Source organism: Onychomys torridus, chromosome 3 (assembly GCF_903995425.1).
Source record: "Onychomys torridus chromosome 3, mOncTor1.1, whole genome shotgun sequence".
NCBI lineage: Eukaryota > Metazoa > Chordata > Mammalia > Rodentia > Cricetidae > Onychomys > Onychomys torridus.
In genome coordinates this window covers 151,266,752-151,289,482 of record NC_050445.1, presented here as the reverse complement: position 1 = coordinate 151,289,482, position 22,731 = coordinate 151,266,752, and the positions used below count along the sequence as shown (strand labels likewise).

At 39.6% G+C, this 22,731-nt stretch overlaps 2 protein-coding genes across 2 annotated transcripts in view; one reads left to right on the top strand and one right to left on the bottom strand.

The window, feature by feature from the left end:
- Nucleotides 1–1,973: 1,973 nt before the first annotated feature.
- Nucleotides 1,974–3,229, bottom strand: Capza3 (capping actin protein of muscle Z-line subunit alpha 3). The gene has a single exon (XM_036180418.1). It carries the CDS (start codon nucleotides 3,125–3,127, stop codon nucleotides 2,228–2,230), a length of 900 nt encoding a protein of 299 aa, XP_036036311.1. The 5' UTR covers nucleotides 3,128–3,229; the 3' UTR covers nucleotides 1,974–2,227.
- A 939-nt stretch (nucleotides 3,230–4,168) lies between these two features.
- Nucleotides 4,169–22,731, top strand: part of Plcz1 (phospholipase C zeta 1) — a 51,785-nt gene continuing 33,222 nt past the window's right edge. The window contains exons 1-4 of the mRNA XM_036180271.1: nucleotides 4,169–4,203; nucleotides 5,457–5,580; nucleotides 14,670–14,901; nucleotides 19,860–20,061. Of these exons, the coding sequence (XP_036036164.1) occupies nucleotides 4,169–4,203; nucleotides 5,457–5,580; nucleotides 14,670–14,901; nucleotides 19,860–20,061 (593 nt within the window). The remainder of the gene's footprint in view (nucleotides 4,204–5,456; nucleotides 5,581–14,669; nucleotides 14,902–19,859; nucleotides 20,062–22,731) is intronic.

Sequence of the window (22,731 nt, the reverse complement as noted above, 5' to 3'; positions counted from 1 at the left end):
ATGAAATCCTGGATTTGGCCCAAAATCAGTGAGTAGTCAAAATGGCTTTCACTGGGCAGTGGATTTCTGGGAAATGATTTTAACTAAACAGAAATTAGGCATAGTATTTTAAGGTTACAGCAATATTTCCTAAAGTGTGGTCCTGACTGGTAGGTAGCCTTTGTATCAGAGACACCTCTGTTGCTTGTTTTAAAATGCAGATATCCCGGGGTGGGGTGTAGCTCAGTAATACAGGGCAAGTGGTCTTAGGTTCAATCTCTCTCTTTCTCTCTCTCTCTCTCTCTCTCTCTCTCTCTCTCTCTCTCTCTCTCTCTCTATTTCAGTCTGAGACCAACCAGAAAGAAAGAGAGAGAGACAGAGAGAGAGAGAGAATGGACTCCAAGAATTTTTTTTTTTTTAATTTGTGGAGCTGAGGATTGAACCCACAGCCTTGTGCTTGGTAGGCAAGCACTCTACCACTGAGCTAAATCCCCAACCGAATTTGTATTTTTTAAGACATACCCAGAGACTTCTCTAATAAAGCTAAAGAGCCAGGGATGAAAGATGGCTCAGCAGGTAAAGCGCTTGCTATGTAATCTTGAGGACCTGAGTTCTAATCCCCAGCACCTGAGTAAAAGAAGCTGGCATGGCCACCATCTAAGAGTGCTATGTGGAGACAGGAGGGTCGTGGAGGTTCACTGTCCAGCCAGTCTAGCCACATTGGTGAGTCCAAGGTTCAGTGAGAGACTGTCAGAAATGATCAAAGAAGACACCCAATATGGACATGCAGCTTCCACAGGCAAGTGCACACACCCCACCCACCCTACAAGCATGCAAACATCATGTACACACAGAAGTCAATAGATTAATAATAAATAACCATTAGTTAGGGGAAGGTTTGAGTTTTAAAAATTCCTGCATGGGCTCTTGTTTGCCTAATATTTATGGGACAGAACCAGAGCATTTTTCAGTTGAATAAATTCAAGATGCAAACTACTTTCCTTTACAGATAAATCAGGATTGGAGGATGAGGTCTACCAACTGTGTCCCAGTCATTGTTAGAGATTTCAGCTAGGAAGTCACTGAAAGAACAGTTGGTAGAGATAAGATCCAGGGAAGCATGCATCAGATGATGGCATCCAGGACTGGGTTGAGCTGTGTGCTGTGCTTGTCCTCACAATTGTCATGGGTCCTGACCATGTTTGGGTAGACATCATGATGGGTGGGAGCATGTGGGAGAGGGCACTGCTTGCTTCATGCAGATATAAGGAAGCAGAGAGCAGCCATTTAAAAACATGTCCCCAGTGACCTGTTCCTTCCCATCATGCCCAGGCTCTAAAATTTCCCAGAAACTCCCCGAATAGTGGCATCAGTTGGAGATTAAGTGTTTGGAATCAAGGCCTTTGCCATGGGAGGGGAATGTTTCATGTTCGAATCGTCACATGACAATCAAATAAGCCTCTCCAGATAGCCGATCTCATGGAGCATGACATTTAGTCATTCATGCCAGCCACTAAGCATGCTAGTCTGAATGGTGAAATGTAATTTCTAGGGTGGTGGCCTCAGGGGCCTCCTGGGGGTCATGTAGCTTTTATGGGCAGGATTAGTCCGCCCCACAACAGAGATTTGAGATGAGCTCATTTCATAGAATATCCAAACCCTATGTCATTTATTAAGGTCCACCTACTTCTGGTTGGTCTCAGACTGAATGGAACAATTTGAGGTAGCATTTTCAGAGTTATATGCATGTGCAGACCTACTCAGTTCCAAAGAGAGGCTGAATTCACAAATGTATAGATATACAGGCACACACATGGGTACACTGACACACACATATAGACACAGACAGACAGACATATAGACACACATACAGACACACAGACACACAGAGACACATACACACACGAGACAAAAACACACTCCACACACACACACACACACACACACACACACACACACACACAGAGGAGTCACAGTCTTAATCCTGGCATTTCCCCCTCTATAAAGTTATTTTAGGCTCTCATAAGTATCTCTGAATTTGTGATAGTTAACATTATGAAATGTATCCACCCCTTTTCCTTGCCATGTTTGTGAATACTGTCTGTATAAAAGTATTTCTTATTCTCTTCCCTCTTTAAAATGGGGACTAATGACATGCTAATTACAAGTCCAAGAACTTAGCTATATGCAAGCACCCAGTCCCCAGAAAGCAAACATTTAGCTTGAGACAGCAGCCAGGAGCAGTCCTTTATATTATCCAGTTGCAAAGCACACTTCTGGAGTAAATGACGTATCCTAACTTGGGGTACATCACCAGATTCAAGTCAGAGAGGATCCTCTGCCAGTCAATCAAGGTGCGGGTCACTGGAAGGTCCCTCCGTAGAATTTTTCTCAGGGCTTCATTGGACAGCTCCTGCAACTCTTCTAAGACAGCAGCTTGAAACTTATTCTCTTGTTCTTCCACAAGCCTTGCAAAACTGAGAGCCAACTGGGCTTGATTGACCACCTCCAAGCTTTCTTTCAGGTCCTTGGAGATTTCAATATGAAGATTGACACACCTGAAGAAGTGAGCTTGCACAAAAATCCTTCCTGTTACTTGGGTTAGAAATGGGTTTACCTGGAAGATCCACTTAGACTTCCAAAGACCATTCCAACAATCTCCATTGTCGTAGCTGTGGTCTTCTATGCAAGCTATTAAGAATTCTTTATTTTTGACTGTTTTTCTCAGCACATTGCAATTTCCACTTGGGTAGTGATCATTCACGTAGAGTTTTAAGGCGCACAGAACAACAGATCTCAGGTACTCAGTCTCATTCCGAATGATTCCATGGCTTTGGATGTCTCTCAACTGATTCTGGAGTAGGTCAAACCTGAAAGAAAGTTTGCTCTGATAGTCAAAGAACCGGAAGTCACCCATCACATTGTGGTGAGACAGGAGGACTGGGTTGCCATCGATGCAGAGTGGAACACAGTATTTTTGGCAGTGCTGATGGCCCGCACACTCACCCTGATGGTGCATGAGCTTCTCATCGCGGATAAGTAGACAGAGATCATCAAAGGCATTCACAAATTCCCCAGGAGGAGCCTGGACTAAGAGTCTGCGGATGACCTTTTCTTTCTCTTTCCTACTCAAGACGCTGAGAGACATGTCTAGTTGCAGCAGAAGCAAAGCTTCTGAAATGAATGATGTTCACAGGGTGAGAAAGCGATCCATGTCCATTCAAGGTGTTAATCATTTAAGCCTTAGATCAGTATGTCCGCGCATGAAGATGGGCAGTCAGACAAGCTCTGTATCTCCTGGTGAAGTCACAGAGAAGCATGGAACTTGAAATGATGTCACAATGAGTGCTCAGAACCAAAGAAGAAAGTGATAGTCACCCTAACACTGTGGTGCCCAGCCCACCAGCTATACCAATAGTGAAGGTTTTAAGAATTTGCTTCCTGATGAGTCTTCTTCGCAAGTGGTGTGTCTTTTTCTGTGTCCATTATGTGTTGTGGGCAGTCCAGAGAAGTTGTCTGGGGTTTGTAGTTCATGCTGGACAGTGTATTGTCTCTTCAGCTGTCATAGGGCACTGATTTCCACTCGGGCCCTTAGGATAGCTGCCCCAGTCTTCTGGGAGAACATTGTGATGAAAGGTCTGAGGGGTTAGCAACAAAATAGGAAAAATCAAATGAGATACAGTGAGGGCTGAGAGATGGCTCAGCCAGTAAAGGTGCTTGCTACCAAGCTTGCTAGCCAGAGTTTGATCCCCCTGCCCAACATGGTGGAAGGAGAGAAAAAGACTCCTGCAAGTTGTCCACTGATCTCAACACATGCACTATGAAAGTACACACACACACACACACACACACACACACACACACACACACACACACAGGGAGAAACACAAATGGAGTTTGTTGAAAATGCCAGGGGGATTGAAAATTCTCAGAACATAAAAAGTCAAATGTTTTATGCAGGGACCACACCTTTCATGATTTGTGTGTGTGTGTGTGTGTGTGTGTGTGTGTGTGCATGCACTAATTTCAAAGAGCAAAGGCAACAGACTGTGTTCTTTGCTTCCTCCCTAGAAAAGCTACAGCAGTGACAATACCTGATGGTTGTCACAGACAGGGAGAGTTGACTGAATGACAACACCTTGGACAGAGAGACCTCTATGGGAGGACACGTGGCACAGATCATGAAAACATGGAAACTCGATATCATGAGCATGCAGAAGCAAAATATCCGTTCAGGTCTCTCCGTGCCATTCTCCCTCTTGCTCTCCGTCCTTCCTCTTTATGTGCCTCTCTTTTGACAGAGTCCTGAACTCAAGTGTCTACTATGTGAATATGAACTTTCTGTTTACTTCTACAGTTCTGAGGTTTTCTGGGTTTCCATAGATTCCTGTGTTTTATTGTTGTTACTACCTTAAGAAAATGACTTTTCCATATTGAGTCAGAGCCATTAAGTTTAAGAGTTACTCATTAGTTTTAACAATCTAAAATTGAGCAGAAACTGGAGCAAATGTAGCTTCTATGACTTTATAGCTCACCATATTATTTCATCTTAATCTGTTTTTTCATGTTGGGGAATTCTAATTTTTGAAATTTATCTGCATATAATAAGTAGACTTGAATATTCTACTTTCTCTTTTCTTTTCATATCAAATACATACTCATTGTAGCTTCTTTTTCTTTTTCTTTTACTGCTTTATAGTTTTAAGAATAGGTCTCATGTAGCCCAGGTAGCCCAGGCTGACCTCAAATTTGTCATGTAGCCAAAGAGAATCTTGCATTTCTGATCATTTTGCCTTCACCTGCAGGGTGCTGGGATTATAGGCATGCACCATCACACCTGGCTTATGTGGCATTGGGGATTAAACCCAGAGCCTCAAGCATGATTAAGAGAACATTCTACCAACTCAACCATACTCCTAGCCTACATTATGATATTTGTAACCCTTTCTGAAGGTACTTGAAACAATTTTGAGGCAAGCCTGTACCAAGACATTCGATTAGTGCAGTAATTAAATCAGTCATAGTCACTATTGAATACTCAGCCTGTGTTTAACAATGTCTTACAAACTTATTTAATGCTCTGTCTTCTATAAGACTGAGTATTGATTTGCTCAGCTTTCTGGATGATGGAGGTCAGGCAGGTGGGAGAATCTTGGAGTCCAGTAGCTCTCAGGATCAGACTTCTGGGCAAATAGGCTGTAACAACTGTATAATGAATTTCCCACGTGGTAACTTTATTTCTCCAGTTTTTAAGAATCATCTTGCATTTTAACTGGGCTGTGTCTTTTTTTATATCTTTTATACCTGTACTATAATTGGTGATAATAGTATTTTGTTGTAAATAGTATTTATTTACTTCTGCCTGAGCACAGGAAAGATGATTCATTCAAACTGAGGACAAATGATTTCTTTAAGAATTTTAAAGCCTCAGTAAGTGACTTTCTTTGAGAATTTCCTTAACTTCCTGTGCTTCATACATGGTTTTTGTCAAAGATTCAGGATGAATTTAGAGGTGGAAAAATCAGCGTTGAAAATACTTACAAATTGCTTGAAAAACTTAATATTCCATGCAGCTTTTCTCATGTGAAAAATGTTTTTAAGGTGAGATGATGCCCTCCCCCTGCCTGTTGCAATCTATGAAGGATTTGCTACAGTGTAAGTAGATATTAGTAGATATTTGGGTGCTTCTTTAGAAAATACACATGGGGCTGGAGAGCTGGTTCACTAGTAAAACGCTGTTGTAGAGGACCTGTGTCCAGTTCCAGCATGTACATGTTGCCTCACATGCCTGGAACTAGAGTTTTAATGCCTTCTTCTGACATATTTGGGCTCATTTAAGTATGTGGCACCAATATGTATATTCAGGTACATACACGTGCACCTAAATACGTGTTTAAAGACACACGTGTTTAAAACAGTGTCTTAAGAACAGAATAAAGTAATGGCTACTACATTTTGAAATAATACCAGGACATTGGCTTGAAAGAGTTTCCTGAGTGTACAGAAAGGGTCACACCAGATCTAGGATGAAGATCAACATTAGGACCGGTTGGATCAGGTGTAAAAAGAGAACGGTAGTGGTTTTTTCTGTTTTGTTTTTTCATTTTGTTTTTGATGACATGGGAGAAAAGAAACTTGAAGGAGCAGAATAATGAAGATCAGCATAAGAACTAGTGTGGGAGTGCCTTTAATCCTGTTGGGAGCCCAAGGAAGATCAAGAGTTCAGCTATGTAGTGAGTTTCCTGCTGTTCTAGGATATATGAGATCTTTAAAAAAGAAAATGATTAACAGACAATAATCACAGTAATTAATTAAATAATTGGCAAACTCTTAGGAAGGCAGGAAGAAAAAGAGAGAAGGCTCAAAGGAATGAATTTATAAATAAAAAAGAAGACATTACAACTGACCCCACAGAAACAAAGAACATTGTGAGGGAATATGAACCACCACATAGCAGCAGACTGGCTGGATTAGAGAAAATGGAGAAATACCTAAATTTACAGAGCCTACAAAAGCTGAATCAGAAAGACTTAGAAAATTTGAATAGACCAACAATAAACAACAACAACAACAACAACAACAACAACAACAAAAACCAAAATACAAACATAAAAACCCCCAGTCATTAACAAAGTGAAATACTCAACAAAGAAAAGCCCAAAGAAAATGACTTTGTAGGTGAAGATCTAAAAGGAATCAAGACTCTTCCTTTTTAAACACTTGTATAATAATAGAAGAGGAAATGATTATAGTGCTATTTTATAAATACAGCAAAATTCTTGTGTGGAAGCTAAACATGTACCTTAAGACAGTTAACTACAAGCCATTATGTCTGATTAACACAGGTACAAAATTCCTCAACAAAATATTAGCAAACCAAATTTAACAACCTTCAAAAAGGATTCTATGTAGTGACAAAATGGGATCCTCTGCTTCTCTGCAAGGATGGTTCAATATACAGAAACCATTTTTATCCACCACATCAACAAAATGAAGGGTAAAATAAAATTGCAAAATCATCTTTAAGAAAAATCAAAACATTTTTTCAATTAGTAACTGTCAGAGCTGGGGAAATGATGTAGTAGGCAAGTACTTGACCTGATTTTGGATCCTTAACATTCTTGCAAACAGTCAGACATTTTACATGTGCTAATTTTTTAAAAAGTTTACATTTGTGTCACAGTGTGCATGTGTGCATGTGGAGATCAGAAAACAGCCTTGAGGGGCAGTTTTGTTCTTTCACTATGTGGGTCCTGGGGATTGATCTCAGGCTGTGAGACTTGATGGCAAGCTCCTTCACCTACTCAGCCATCTCGCTGGCTCAATGTATGTAAAACTTTTATATGTCATTTATGGCCCAGCAATGTAATTTAAAGAATTCATAACCTGAAGAAATATTCTTATTTCACTTATACCAAGGTAGAAACTCTTCTGAGATTTTGTTTAAAGAGCTAACAAGAAGGATTCTGGTTTGATTCCATCACTAAGCATCAGAGGGAATGACCCTGAATAAAACAAGAAGACCACGTTTCATTTGAGCGTTGTCCTGGAAAGTTGACGATTCTCTTTTTGATAATTAGACAAAAAAGAAAAAAAGCTAGAAGCCAATCTAGATAGTTAGGAATACTGAGCCTCCAGATAACATATATTGGAGGTGAGGAATCAGCTCATGTCTAAATTCAGATCTGAATAACACAAAAAGTGTCCCCCACCCCCACAAGACGTGTACACATATGGTTTTCTACCTAATAGCATCTCCTAAGAAGGAGAAAGTCATGTTCTTCCTGATTTAACAGACTTCACATGCAATAAATATAGAGGCAGCAGTATATTAAAACATATCAAATGTGAGCTGATGTAAATATTACCTGTACTATCATTACATTGCTTTGGAATTTCTTTCATACACAGGTGATCTGAACCAGGATTGGGTAAAGCAAATGCCACATCCAAAGCACTTTATAGAATGTTCAACAGTTACCAAAGTATGGAATGAGTCCCTGATAGAAATTATATTGTTCAGACCTGGGCATGTCTACATGTTTATTTTGTTAGGAGAAATATTTTTGGCCTGACTATGAGGTGGTATTGTGGTCCCCAAAATATTGTGTGTTCCCCAAAATGAACTTAAATAGGACGGCCACAATATTAAACATGAAGATAGGCAGTGGTAGCACACGCCTTTAATCCTAGCATTTCAGAGACAGAAATACCTCTGGATCTCTGAGTTCAAGGCCACATTAGAAAGAGCCAGGCATGATGACACACACCTTTAATCCCAGAAATCCAGCCTTTAATCCCAGGGAGTGATAGCAGAAAGCAGAAAGGTATATAAGGCATGAAGACCAGGAACTAAGTTAGTTAAGCATTTGGCTGGTTAAGCTTTTAGGCTTTGGAGCAGCAGTTCAGCTGAGAGCCACTGGGATGAGGACCCTGAAGCTTGCAGTCTGAGGAAACAAGACCAGCTGAGGAACTGTCAAGGTGAGGTAGCTGTGGCTTGTTCTGCTTCTCTGATCTTCCAGCGTTCACCACAATAACTGGCCTCGGGTTTGATTTTATTAATAAGATTCTTTAAGATTCATGCTACATGACTATGACAATAATGTTCACAAAAATTAGGGAAGAGGGGCCAGTGGAGATGTCTCATTGGGTGAAGGCACTTGCTGTCAAGTAAAGTCTGATGACTTTGAGTTCTCTCATGGTGGGAGGAGAGGACTTAACTCTGGCTTGTTCTCTGACTCTAACATGTGCTGTGATACATACTCACCTATGTAAATATATGAATGTAGTTTTAAAAAATAATTAGAGCCAGAATATGCTTAGAGTACATTTTTAAGACTTAAAATATGATCCCATGACCTTGAGAACATTAGAAGCAATAGTGCTGACAATGATAAACTTACCCATGAGCCTTCTGCTACTTTGTTGTGTTAGGCTAAACTGACATTCAAAGGTTATTGAGTAAAAAGGTAAGGAATGTGTATTGTACAAGTAAATTTGTGTATGTCTTCAGATTAATCATCTTGAACATTCAAGTCTTTCAGGCATATGCATGTGTATATTGTGTGCATGGAAGTATGTATGCATGTTTGCAAGTGTGGGCATTCACATAGTAGCCAGTGTTTGATATCAGGTATCTAATCAGCTTGCCTGGAGGAACCCAGTCTCTGCTTCCTGAGAGTTGGGATAACAAGTGTGCTGACACCCCTTTGAATCCTAATCCTCATACTTGCATGCAAGGGCTTTGTCTATTGAGTTCTCTCTCCAGTGCAGAGCATGCAACTCTCATCATACTCTAATTGCTAAATTTTCCATTCTATGTGGGTGCACTTCCTGTTGAATTAAATCTAATGAAATAAAGCTGACTTAGGTAACTAAAATATGGCAATTTCTCAAAGTATAGAGATTTTAGGCTTAGCTACTGTTTTTGCAAACCAAAACTTTCCTAAACAAATTCTTAGTCTGTGAAATGGGGATACTAATCCCACAGGATTGTTCTAACTCATAAATAAGACCTTACTTATGAATATACCTTGTGTGTGCACAAAGTATGGTCTTAGCAAGCAGTGAATAAAATTTCATTAGGAATTATTTAAAAGACATTGATTTTTCCTAAGGAGCTGACACAGATTACAGCATAAAATTATTTTCTTACAAGGTGACTTTTTATTATAAATTTGGGTAAAAAACATATAAGTTTATGATCTTGGAGACATATTCCAAAGTTCTTTCTAAAGATGAATTATTGAGTCGTGGCTTGAGCAACAATCCATTAAATTTCTTTTTATTATACTTTTATAAAAAGATTTATTGCGTTGTCTTGTAATGGTCTTTAATTTATAGCATTATAATATTTTATAAGCAGTATTACATGTGACCTCAATATATGTACCCAGTCTTTGATCATACCTTTGCTTGCCAGTCAAGTATGAAACTGTATCCTTTTGAATATCAAAAATTGGTTACTACAGGACTTCGGTCTTCATAGACCCAGGCAATAACGCACTGTTAAATACACCACTCTCTTAGAAAGTCTGCACTGTGGAAAAGGAGGGAGGCACTTTCTCTCCGGAGAAAGGAATACTGAACTTCCTCTGAGTAGACTGTGATGAATGTCCCAGAAAACCTGGACTGTGAGAAAGAAGGGGAAGCAGTGTGCAGAAAGTGCACAGCAGGAGTATTTGGTGAATATAAAATAATCAAATGTGGCTTGAGAAGGATGCCTAGAGGGGACTAGGTAGAAAAGCAGCTTAGGATCAGAAGGCAGAAAGTTTCTCCTTTTTGTCTTTGTTTTTGTTTGTCTCTTCCTCTTCGTCTCTTTCCTTTATTTCTCCCCCTTTCTTTGCTTCCCTGAAATCCCCCTCCTCCTTTTCTTCCCTTTAGGTCCCTCATCTACCCCATCTGCCCTCCCTTCCTCTCTTCTCCCCACTCCTCTTTCTATTTCCTTTTTTTTTTTTTTTTTTTGAGACAAGGTCTCTCTGCATAACAGCTCTGGCTGTCCTGGAATTCACTTTGTAGATCAGGTTGGTCTTGAAACTCAGATCCATCTGGCTCTGCCTCCCCTGCTGGGACTAAAGGTGTGCACCACCACTACCTGGCTTCCTCTTTCTTTTTAAACTTTCATTTCCTTCTCTCCTTCTTCTAATTTTCAACAGAGTTTCATGTGGCCCATGCAAGCCTCAGATACTTTGTGCAGCTGAGGATGAACTTGAACTTTTGATCTGCCTGCCTCTACATCCCAAATACTAAGATTATAGGCATGAGTCAACATATCTGGTTTAATAGTGGAGCTCTTAGAGGGGAGACCTCAGAATTTAAATTTCCTTTTTGTAGACAATGGGTAGTCACAAAGTTATGACTAGGAAAGGATCGAATGTTTTTGGTAAATAATATGGTAGCAGTATAGAATTGACTGGAAATTAGAAGCTGGATAGAGGTAGCCATTCCTCTCTGCCTCTCCTCACAAACCATAGCCACTTTCATTATGCCTAGCTGACCTGATTCTGCCTTCCACCTTGCTCTTCCTTTGCACATCTATCCTCCTCTCTTATATTCTCTAGTAAACAGCAGAGAATCCTTTACATTCCTTTACTTGTTCCATGACCCATTGTAACAAGGTTTGCACACACTTCTGATGAGAACTTTATGTGTGAGATGCTTAATCCTTAGCTGCTCAGGAGTTTATTTTTCCCTCTTTGTAATGAGTCTGTCTGTTGTTAGATGGCTGGCTGGTGGGATGGCTCACTGGGTAAGGAAGCTTGCCACCAAGGCTGATAATCCAATCTTACAACCCTCAAGGTGGAGGAAAAAAACCCACTTTTCTTTTTCTTTTTGGTTTTTCAAGACAAGGTTTCTCTGTGTAGCTTTGCACCTCTCCTGGAACTCACTCAAGGCCCAGGCTAGCCTTGAACTCACAGAGATCTGCCTGCCTCTGCCTACTGGGTGCTGGGATTAAAGGCGTGCGCCACCGCCGCCGCCACCGCCGCCGCCGCCACCACCACCACCCGGCCAAGAACCCACTTTTGAGGGTTGTCTTTTGATTTCCACATGTATGGAATGGCATGTATGTGCCCAGATGCACACACAGATAAATGTAATTCATAGAAGTTCTTGGTAAATCTAAAACCTTTACATGAATGATAATTCTGAACACCTTCAGTGAAGCACTCTTTAAAATAACAAGAATATAAGAAACAAACTCATTGACTGATCTAGGAGATGGATATCTAATGCAACCCGGGGAACAGATATGAAACAGTTCTACAGTTATGTACAGATTAGCAGATGCTAGCAGGTTAAGATGACAATAGAGGCCATCACACGCTAAGAGAACAGCTTCTGCCTCGCAGGGGCTAGCATAGCACCTATGCTGTGTAAACAGTAACTAATTCAGGACATCGTCTGTGTGTGGCACAAGCGTGACAGAGCCGAGACTGCCACTGTGTCTTCAGGGGCCTATGACAACACATACATAGTACGTATAGGGAAATAGAGATAATTTAAGAGACGGCAGAAATCATCAACTTTGCGTGTTAGGGAATTTATTTGTGCGAGTGTGCTATAGTTTATGCAATGGAATGTGTTCTTTGTTCTCATGTCTGTAGATGAGCGTTTTACATTGATGGGAGCGGCTATAGTTTACATACAGGGGACATATTAATACAGTGATACTCAAAGTTTACATACAGGGGACATATCAATACAGTGATACTCAAAGTTTTAGCTGTTCTGTGTCTCAGCATGAGGCTTGAATCTTCTTACCCATTGTCTTTCTTCCTCCTGTTTCCCCTGATGTTACTTCTAAACTGCTTCCACTGCTCTCTCCCCTTTTTATTAGCTGCCCCCCCCCACCGCATTCAATGGTTCAGTCCTAATTATCTTTTGTAGCTTTTACTTTTGGTATTTTGATTAATTTGTGACCCACAATTATCTTTTGGTATTGATTAGTTGAAACTATTATGTGGATTTGTGAAGTTTAGTTTGGTCTTTGCTCCAAATTTTTATTGTACCAAAAGGCAGCTTTCATTTACTAGGAAAGCACACACCTAAAATCAAGACAGCAGAGAACATTCAAGATGATCAACTTTGTATCTTGGTTGAATGTAAGAACACTTGTGATACTTCATGGGTAACATACATTTTCTTTCACATCGCTGTTCAGGAGGTCTAGGAGTTCTGATTTATATAATCAAGTGTAACAAAAACTCTTCTGAGTTACAGACCCACTTTGAATTTTACTGATTTTCAATGAAGATTTTGAATGAAGAATTGAGTGGGATGGGACTACAACAAAATTATTTTAATTCTATGATGTTCATTGCTTAAGGGCCTCAAATTCCAGAATTTAAAATGGATAATTGGAGCCATGGTAGTTTATTTTGAGCTTATTTAATTTTAAGGTGCTGTTATTGTTTCCAAGACTCTTAAGAGCTGGGATCTGAGTTGATCACACAGACAGTGGCCCCTCCAAAGCTTGTCTCCTCTTTTCCCGTTGGCATAGTAGCTGGACCCTTCTCCACCCTTCTCCACCCTGCTTGTTTATGTGGGGCAGTGCTACTTTCTGAACTGTTGGAGCCCCAGCTCAGATTGCTTCTTAAGCCCTTTCCTGGCACATTCTCTCACCATCACCCCTGAACTCTTCCCAGTGAAATGAAAAGGTAATTTCCAGTGTGTTTGTCTCCTGTTGTACCCCAGGGCTTCTATAATGTTGTATACTTCACAGGAAAAACTTCAAAAGATGAGACACAGCCCGGCTGGAGGATATGAGGGAACAGACATAGATAATACATGACAAGTCACCCCTATTCAGTTCTACTGTTGGTGTGTATTTCCCATTCTCATAGCACTCTGATGGCATAGATGGGACTATCTGTTTCTATGTTTCAGATAAAAATAAGAAACTCAGAGAGTTTAATTTGGGTTTCCAAACTACCATCACACTTTGGGGGTTGAAAGACAATGTCATCTCTGTAAACATTTTACCTCAAACTGATGGCCTCCAACCTGAGGGTTCTTTGTATTCAAGATGTGTACGGTACAATGAGAGAGTCAATATACTTTTTCAGGAAGCCCTTTTTGCAATCACAACTCCTCCAGTGACTTTTCTGTTCCCTAGTGGGGTTTGTTTGTTTGCAGTATGCTAATTCTGTAACTATGATTACAGGTCTTTGCAAAGCCCGGTCTTTCTGAATTCTTTCACTGTTCCACTGATAGCTGATTTTATTGTGTGTTTACCATTTCCTACTTGAATTGCATTTTCTGCAGTTTTCCATGTCTTCCAATCATTAATCAATAATTAACCATACCACTTCCACTTTTTAATTTATTTTAAAAGATTTGAACTATTATTTTGAGGCAGAGTCTCATATAGCCCAGTCTGGCCATGAACTTGCTATGTAGCAAAGGATGGCCTTGAACTTCTGATCCTCCTGCTCTCACAAGCATGTGCTGTGATTATGGACATGCAACACTACCTCAAATTTGTATGGTACTGGGAACCAAATTTATAGTGTCATACATGGTGTGCAAACACGCCCAAGCTGAGCCCAATTCCCAGCCCCTTTTTTGATTTTCCTGTTTTGGCCAATCTTTTTTCCCACCCCCGATTTGGAACCTCCTAGTGCTTTTGTTTCATTTGAGACCCAAGCCTGGCCTATGCCCTTATCTTTCATCTCATAGAGCTGAAATATAAATTTCCATAACTGCCAGCTGACTCCACTCTTACTTGGTAGAACCCATCTTATTTATCAATGTACCAAACCCTGTAATAACTGCTGAGACTTCTCTTCAAGGTGTTTCTTAAGGATCACAGCCTCTATAGTCTGCCATGATCTTGACCGTATCTGGCATGCAAAGTCAAGGCTATGAACCGGCAGCACATGATCACAGCCTGGTCTGTCTTTAGAAAGGAAGTGAAGTGGAATGGAGTATGTGAAGGCAATGCATAATTGAAAAAACTCTTGAGTCTTTGTCTTCTCCTGTGCCCATTTCTACCTTCTCTCTGACTCGACCAGCTACTAACCATTTTTCATTTTGACATCACTCCACGCAGGTTAATGCATAATATTTTCAATAAGGATCCCACATAAGTTTTAACTTTTACGGATTATCATGCAGTATATGAATATGGTGACATTTACTTGTGTTTTTGATTGTTCCACTATGAGCCCACCAGTCAATTTTTTTAGTAGGACAATGACATACAGAGACAAGGGAAAATCACCATAGAAGAGTTTAGAGCCATTTATCGGTGTATTGCACACAGAGAAGAAATTATTGAGATTTTCAACACGTATTCTGAAAACCGGAAAATTCTTTCTGAAAAAAGTCTGACTGAATTTTTAACCCGAGAGCAGTATGAACTGGAGTTAAATTACTCCATTTTAACTGAGATCATCCAAAAGTATGAGCCCATTGACGAAGGTAAGATTACAGTTAAAACCTATCAGTATATTCATATGTAAAGTGCTTTTGTAAATTAAGATCATCAAATTAAAATTTTGGGGATGAATGAGCTTCCAGGAAGTATAAATTTTGCTTTTGTGTTTGTATATCCAATGTATTTTTTAAGCTATAATGTGCAGCAATGACGTTCATTCCTACTCTGTTGGCTAGATCCTCTCTTTTAACTGAACTTTGAAGTGTTCAGATCCTTTACTGTAGAAGCAAGATGACAGTTCTATTACCTGTGCCTATAAAGAAAAGTGTCTTGAAGGACCATTGAGATGGCTCAGCTGTTAATGACAGTTGCTGCCAAGTCTGATGACCTGTGGTTGATCCCCAGAACCCACATAGTGGGAAGAGAGAATTAACTTCTGCAAGGTGTTCTTGAACTTCCACATTTGTACCATGACATGAGTACACACACACACACACACACACACACACACACACACACACACACACACACACACACATGCAAGCATGCACAGACACACATACACTCTAAAGTAATATATACAGACAGACACACACGCATATATTCTAAAAATGTCTTAATCTTGTCGAAGACATGAGATTTCATCATAGAAGACAAAATCAAAATAAAACAAAATTAGAGGCAGCCTGCCATTTTATGCGTATGTGAGAATTAAGTGAAAACAGATGTACCAAATCATGGTCTCCCTTTTTATCAACTGTCTTCTGTACAGAGAGTCTGGCTTTCCACCACTGTACCCCACCCCCGAGATGATCAGCTTGTAACAAGAAGAGAATGACATTGACTCATGTTTTTAGAGGTCTCAACCCATGACCGTCCCTGTTACTCCACACCTGTGGCAAGAGAGTGTGTGTCAGGGAGTGTGTGTCAGTGTGCTTATGACGTGGCATGAGTTCACATATGCAGCTGCCTTGTGGTGCCTGGGAAATAGTCTTTTCTTGATGTCATTTACCACACCTGGCTCTGACAGTCTTTCCTTCATTTCTTTTTCAATGATCCCTGAGCCTTATGGGCATTGGTGTGACGTGGAAGTGCCATTTAGTACTGCACAATTCCACAATGTCTCATTCTTTGCATGTTGATCAGTTGAGGGTCTCTGTGCTGAATGGATCTTACTTCAAGGAGAATCTTCCCTGATGAGGGTGATTACAACTTGAGGCATGAGGGAGAGGGGAGTTTCACAAACAGGTGGAGGTAAATCACAGAGGACCTTCTAGTTGAGAGTTATGGCTGGAGCTTCAGGACTGCATCAAGCATATCGGGAAGACTGTGCCTACTTTGTTGTTGACATGATGAAGTACAGTGCTAGTCACAGCTTGGCTTGAACACCATTGACCTTTGTTGGCTTTGCAAAAACATAAAGAACTTGCACCAGTATGTGACGCAGCTAACAGCCAAGTCCCCAATACTAGCTGATAAGTTCAGCTGACCTTTTCTTCTTTTAATAACAGGGTCTCCCTAAGGATGTTGTGAATTGATGGATGGTCTGGCTAATGCTCTTTATGTAGCTGTTGTCTAAGAACAGTTGTTTGCAGATGAGTTCTTTCAGAGCATTGACTTAGTGAACATTATAAAAAAAAAGTCACACTGGCAGTCTTATCTCTGGGTGGCAAATTAAATATACAAAAGGATAGTGATTGGCACTGTGGAGTTGTGTTTTCATTTTAATTTGGGCAATGCATTGTTCTCCCTTCCATCTTTTGAAGTTTTACCTATCATAGACAATGTCATATGAAGTCAAGTTACATTATCAATATAATTATTGATCATTTTTGTCTTAAAAGCTAGTGTAATGCATGATTTTAAAGTCCTCAGTGCTGCTGAATTCCCTGATCTTTTCTCATATCTGCATGTCATATGTACCACAACCCTTGAGATGAATTCTCATCACAATCTGGTAATTTTAGAAAGTATTTGTAAAATATCTTGTGTGTGTGTGTGTGTGTGTGTGTGTGTGTGTGTGTGTGTGAGAGAGAGAGAGAGAGAGAGAGAGAGAGAGAGAGAGAGAGAGAGAGCGAGCGAGCATGTATATGGTGGAAGACAGCTTTGAGGAGTTGATTTTCATTTTACAGTGGTTCCAGGTATGTAACACAAGCTTGCTCATCAAATACTTTTTGCCTACTAAGCCATCTTGTGAGCTCTCCATCTCATGGTTTTAAGTGACACAAAGTTATTCTGTTTTCTACTCTTTACTTCATGTGTATGATGTGTTCATATGTGCAGATGTGTGTGCAGAGGTTGATGTTAGGTGTCGTCCCCAGTTGCTCTCCACTGAATTTTTTGAGTTAGGGTCTCTCACACAACCTGGAACTCAGTAGTTTGGCTGGGCATGTGACCATCATGGCCCCAGGATCCTTCAGTCTTTGCCTCCACAGTGCTGGGACTAAAGACATGTCTCTTATTTCTAACATGAATGTTGGGGTTTGAACTCAGGTCTTGGTGCTTGAACAGCAAACACATTACCTCCTGAGCCATTTCCCTAGTCTTTCATTTTCTTTCTTTTTTTTTTTTTTTTGGAGCTGAGGAGCGAACCCAGGGCCTTGCGCTTGCTAGGCAAGCACTCTACCACTGAGCTAAATCCCCAACCCCAGTCGAGTCTTTCATTTTCTATTCTATTATTAAATACATTTACTTAACTATTCAGTAGCTCAAAAGAACTACAAGCCAAATCTAATGAATAAATTAATGTAAACTATAATTGTTATGTTGCATGATGCTTTTGTTCTGAAACATCCCTATATTCTTGAGTTTATATGATTTTGAAACAGTTTGTGTATCTATAAAATTTTATGTGTTTTCTTTTAGATTTTTATGTTTTGGCTAAAATAGGAACAGTGGGATTTTTTTCGTTTGCTTTTCTTTTAGTGACAGTGTTTTGAAAGCTGTCTTTACACTTCTATCATAAACATTGGCTGGCTTATATCACTATATTCTTATGAAGCACCATTTTTAATGACTACCTAGCACTGTCCCAAACCTTGAACTTTCATTTTTTTCCTTCCCCCTATTTATTCTGCTTTCATAAACAATGCTAATGCTAATATGCATGCATGCTACTTTTTATCTAGATTTTGTCTTCTTCAGGAATAATTCCTAGAAATTAACTTGGTTCTAAGATCTAGACTCTGGTTTAAAGTAAAAGTAGAAGACACTAGTCAAAATGGAAGGCCCAGGCTCTAAAGTGAAAGATCCAAATCTAAAGTAAAAGATCCAACTCTAAAGTGAAAGGCCCAACTCTAAAGTGAAAGGCTCAGGCTCTGAAGTGAAAGGCAACTCTGGTCTAAAGTGAATTTGCATTTCCAGTTTCCTTTTCTGAGCTGATTAGAAATCAACAGCAACAATAGCAATGGTCATTTGTAGAGCTAAAATCTCTTTGTGGGGTAGCTCTTCTGGTAGCTACTTTTCATGTACTGGGAGAGATTAACTAGCATCCTCCAGGTCACATGAAAAACAAATACATTCAAAACCCGGTTTTCTGAATCCAGAGCATAGATTTACAATTCAGTGCACATTACAGTGAATAAAAAGTTGAGAATTAATTAGCTGAGGATGATCATAGTCTGGGCCTGCACAGAGCAGAAATGTAGATTCATAGCCCAGTACATGTACTCACTATTTGCAGTAGAACTTTTTGTGACAGCTTCTTATGGGAAATCACATGCTTATGAAGGATGGAACACATGAATAAAGCATAGTATACTTGCCTGATGGAATTCCATAGGAAGCAATGGGAATGAGTCAAGTGTGACTGTAGGTAACCACAGGAATAAACCTCACAAAGAAAGTAAAAAACACACATACAAAAAAACCCAAAAAACAAAAAAACAAACAAACAAAAAACCCACAAAAACCAACAACAAAACTAGGCATAAAAACCACATGCTAGGATGGACAGATGGCTCAGTGATTTAAAGCACTTGCTGCTCTTGTAGAAGACCAGAGTTCGGTTCCCAGTACCAACACTGCCTATAACTCCTGCTACAGGAAATCTGACACCCTCTTTGGGTATCCACAGGCACCTACACGTATGTGGGCGTATATACAGACACACAAACACACATACACACACACACACACACACACACAGCACACACACAAGCAGACACAGACACACCCATGAATAAAAGAAAAATCTTTAAAAAGCATATACTTACTCTCATGTGCACATACGCACACTTAGACACATATCCATACACATAAATAAAAAATTAAAAAAATCTTAAAGACAAACCAAACCAACAAAGATACACTTTGTGAATCCATCCACACAAAGTACAAAAGGAAAACTAATCTGTGCTTTATGTCTCCACGCACTGAGTTGGGACAGTGACTGGAGAGTCAACAGGGGCTGGTTTCTGGGTACCACAGTGGTCGGCCCTTGGACTGTTATCCAAACACAGAAGTTTACTAATATGTAATAGCCATGCTTGTATATAGTTATAAGAAAACAAAAATCAAAGGTAATACAATAATACATGTGTGAATGTGGATACGGTAGAACTAAAAGAATTAGAAAAACTTGTTTCTCAAGGCTGGAGAGATGGCTCAGAGGTTAAGAGCACTTGCTGCTCTTCCAGAGGACTCGAGTTAGATTCCCAGCACTTGTATTGTGGCTCACAACCATCTGTAACTCCAGTTCTAAGGGATCCAGTGCCCTTTTTTGGCCTCTGTAGGCACCTGCATATATGTGGTGTCTATACAGACCACCAGACACAGACACACATATAGATATGAAGAGTTTATTTCCCAGGAGAGATTTAAAAATATATTAATATTAATTCTAAATATCTATTTTATTATTAAACATGTTTATTAATAATTAAATTATTAAATAATATTAAACATATTATTAAATATGTTCTACCACTAGGTTTACAAATGAGATAAAAGACTTGTAAGTTACTAATGGTATATCTGCATCCTTTTTACTTATTTTTTATAGTGAAGAATAAAGGGCAGATGTCGTTTGAAGGTTTTGCAAGATACATGTCTTCACCAGAATGTCTGCTATTTAAAGAAAAGTGTAAAACAGTCTATCAAGATATGAATCAGCCATTAAATGACTATTTTATTTCATCTTCTCACAACACATATTTGGTATCTGATCAATTAGTGGGATCAAGTGACATTTGGGGATATGTAAGGTATTTATTTTGATTCCTTAAAAAAGTTTATTTTCATTTTTAATTAAGTTTATGTGTATGTGTTTGTGTATAGTTCTGTGCATATGAATGTAGGTGTCCACAGAGGTGTTGGATCTCCAAGGCGCTGGAGTGAGCCACTGGATGTGAGAACTGGGTGTCAGACTCAGGTCCCCTGCAAGAACCATGTGTGCTCTTAACCTCGGTGCCATTTTCCAGCCACTAGAATCTATAGCCCAGGCTGTCTTTGAACCCATGATCCACCTGCCTTTGCTTCTTCAGGATATCCTACCTGGATGTGCCACCACAATCAGCTATTTTGACTTTTAAGTCTCCTGCATATAAAGCTGCCGTTGTACTGACTCAGTAAGAGTGCTGAGTTATAAGGAGATTGTGCATCGATGGTCTATCCTTTGGATGAAATGGAAACACCACATACTGTGTATGTTAGCATCACAGGTTACCCTTCTGGTCCTTCCCGCTGACTTCTGCTCCATGGGTCTACACTCTCTGAAGTTTCTTGACCAATTTGTACATTTCCTACAGGGAAATATGACTTATGCTTATTTGGAATACACCAGCTTTTAACAAATATACTTAGTATCAGTTCTTAGACTTTAGTAAAGCCAGTTCATAAATATCGTAAGTTGTGTGGTTTTGTGTTCTAGATAGTGGTTTTTATGAATCAATATGTTAAATAATTTACAGAGATTAAATCAGGCCATTTGGTATCTCCAACTTTGTATGCTATAAGACACAGTGCTGTTAACAGTAGGTCCAGCTTAGTCAGCAGAGATCTAGCAGGGAATGAGAATTTTTAGAGGCCTCATTGTTTTCATACAAATTCATGGGAATTGGCAGATAGAAAAGGTAAATGAGTATTTTCAGGGGCTGAGGAGACTTATGAAAAAAGATAAACCGAACAACATAAGAGAGTATGATATGGGCTTCAGGGTGTTACTTAACATTTTCAGAAAAGATTTCTCAACTATCCTGGCTGAAGGCAAAGAGGGAGACATGAAAGAATGGAGAAATGATAAGCACTTGGCATTTTCAAATCTTGGAAGTTAGCAAAAACATCTGGCCACAAGTGTGTGGTAAATGAAGGGTTTGGGGAGGAGGGTCAGTTTGTGAAGGTCTTATTGATCATGGAAAGGTGGGGGAATCATCAGTGAGATTTTCCCGAGACAGTGTCACACTTTGACATCCTAGGAGCAGGGAAAGTACAACGTGCTGGGTGATGATGACTGTAGATGGTGAAGACATTGGGGAGCAGCCAAGATGATGACAAACTAAAATGCTTTGAGGAGGCAGAACCATGACAGCATACCAGGTGATGTGGAAAGCAGTGTAAGTGAGGGAGAGAAATCAAGTTGCTTGGCCCAGTAGCCACGCCTATAGGAAGACTGTTGATTGAAATGTTGATACTTAACTCAAAAGGTTCGTTGTGGAGTGTGAGGTCAAAGTGACAGGTTGAGGGCTTCTGTGCTGAGTTTGTGACACCAACCTGTTTCCTGAGGCCTTTGTCAAGTAGGCAGATGAGTTTAATGTGAGTTTGTAGTTCAGAAAAACCTTCAAGCTGGAAAAAGGTAATTGGAAGCCATAGGTTTATAGGTGATATTTAAAACTATGAGACTGGATAGTGTTGTTTAAGGAAAATATCATCTAGGGAGGATAGAATCCTACACTAACATAAAACTATAAATAAATTGATGTGTGTCCAAATTAAAACCCAAGTAATAATTTAAACATAGAAATTCAAAAATCTTATCATTTAAGAATTCAGTATAGTCCCAGTTACAACCTTATGTTAGAAATTTTGATACTATTCCAATTTTTTTAAAGAGGGAAGTTGAAATAAGTTCAAAGTGTATCTAGCCAGACATACAGGAAATTAGTTCTGAATTCCAAGAACTGTTCCATCAACTGAAAAAAAATCTGGGTTTGTGTTTAGTTGCATTTCTTCTCTTGTTCCTTCAAAACACCTTTGGAAGATAAGCATTAGAGTATCCTTCCGAATGTCTTTGTTCTCCGCCAATGATGAAAGCAGTATACCAGAGTCAGTGTGGGAGTTTCTGGTCACCCTCTTACCTCTCTCTCCTCTCCCCTCTTCATCACATGACAGTTATGACCTTTACACATCTCTACTTGACCTTTAAAATAGAAAGCCAGCAATACCATATTTAACATTAATCATTTTAATTCACCAAAAGCTCTCCAAATATGAGGGCTATTTTTTGAGACAGGGTCTCAAGTATTCCAGACTGACCTCTAACTTATGATATATTTGAAGATGGCTTTGAACTTCTGATACTCCTTCTTCTACCCCTTATGTGCTGAGATCATAAGTGTTTCCTGACGTGCATGGTTTATATTGTGCAGGCGAGAGGATCCAGGGCCTCTTGTGTTCAAGGTGAGAGAGCACATTACCAACTAAGCTATATCCCTGAGCCCCAATCCAGATCTTTTTATTTACAGTTAAAATTCATTTACAAATAAAAAAATACCATTCACACAATTGAAAGTAATTTCCCATAAATAAAAACCGTAATATTTTATACTGTTGTCTAGGCAGTAACTAAGGGAGATTTTAAAGATTAATAGATGAAATAAAGCTAAGAGTAGGTGTTTCATGCCACAAAGTCTTGTACACATGCTAGAGTCCCCAATCAA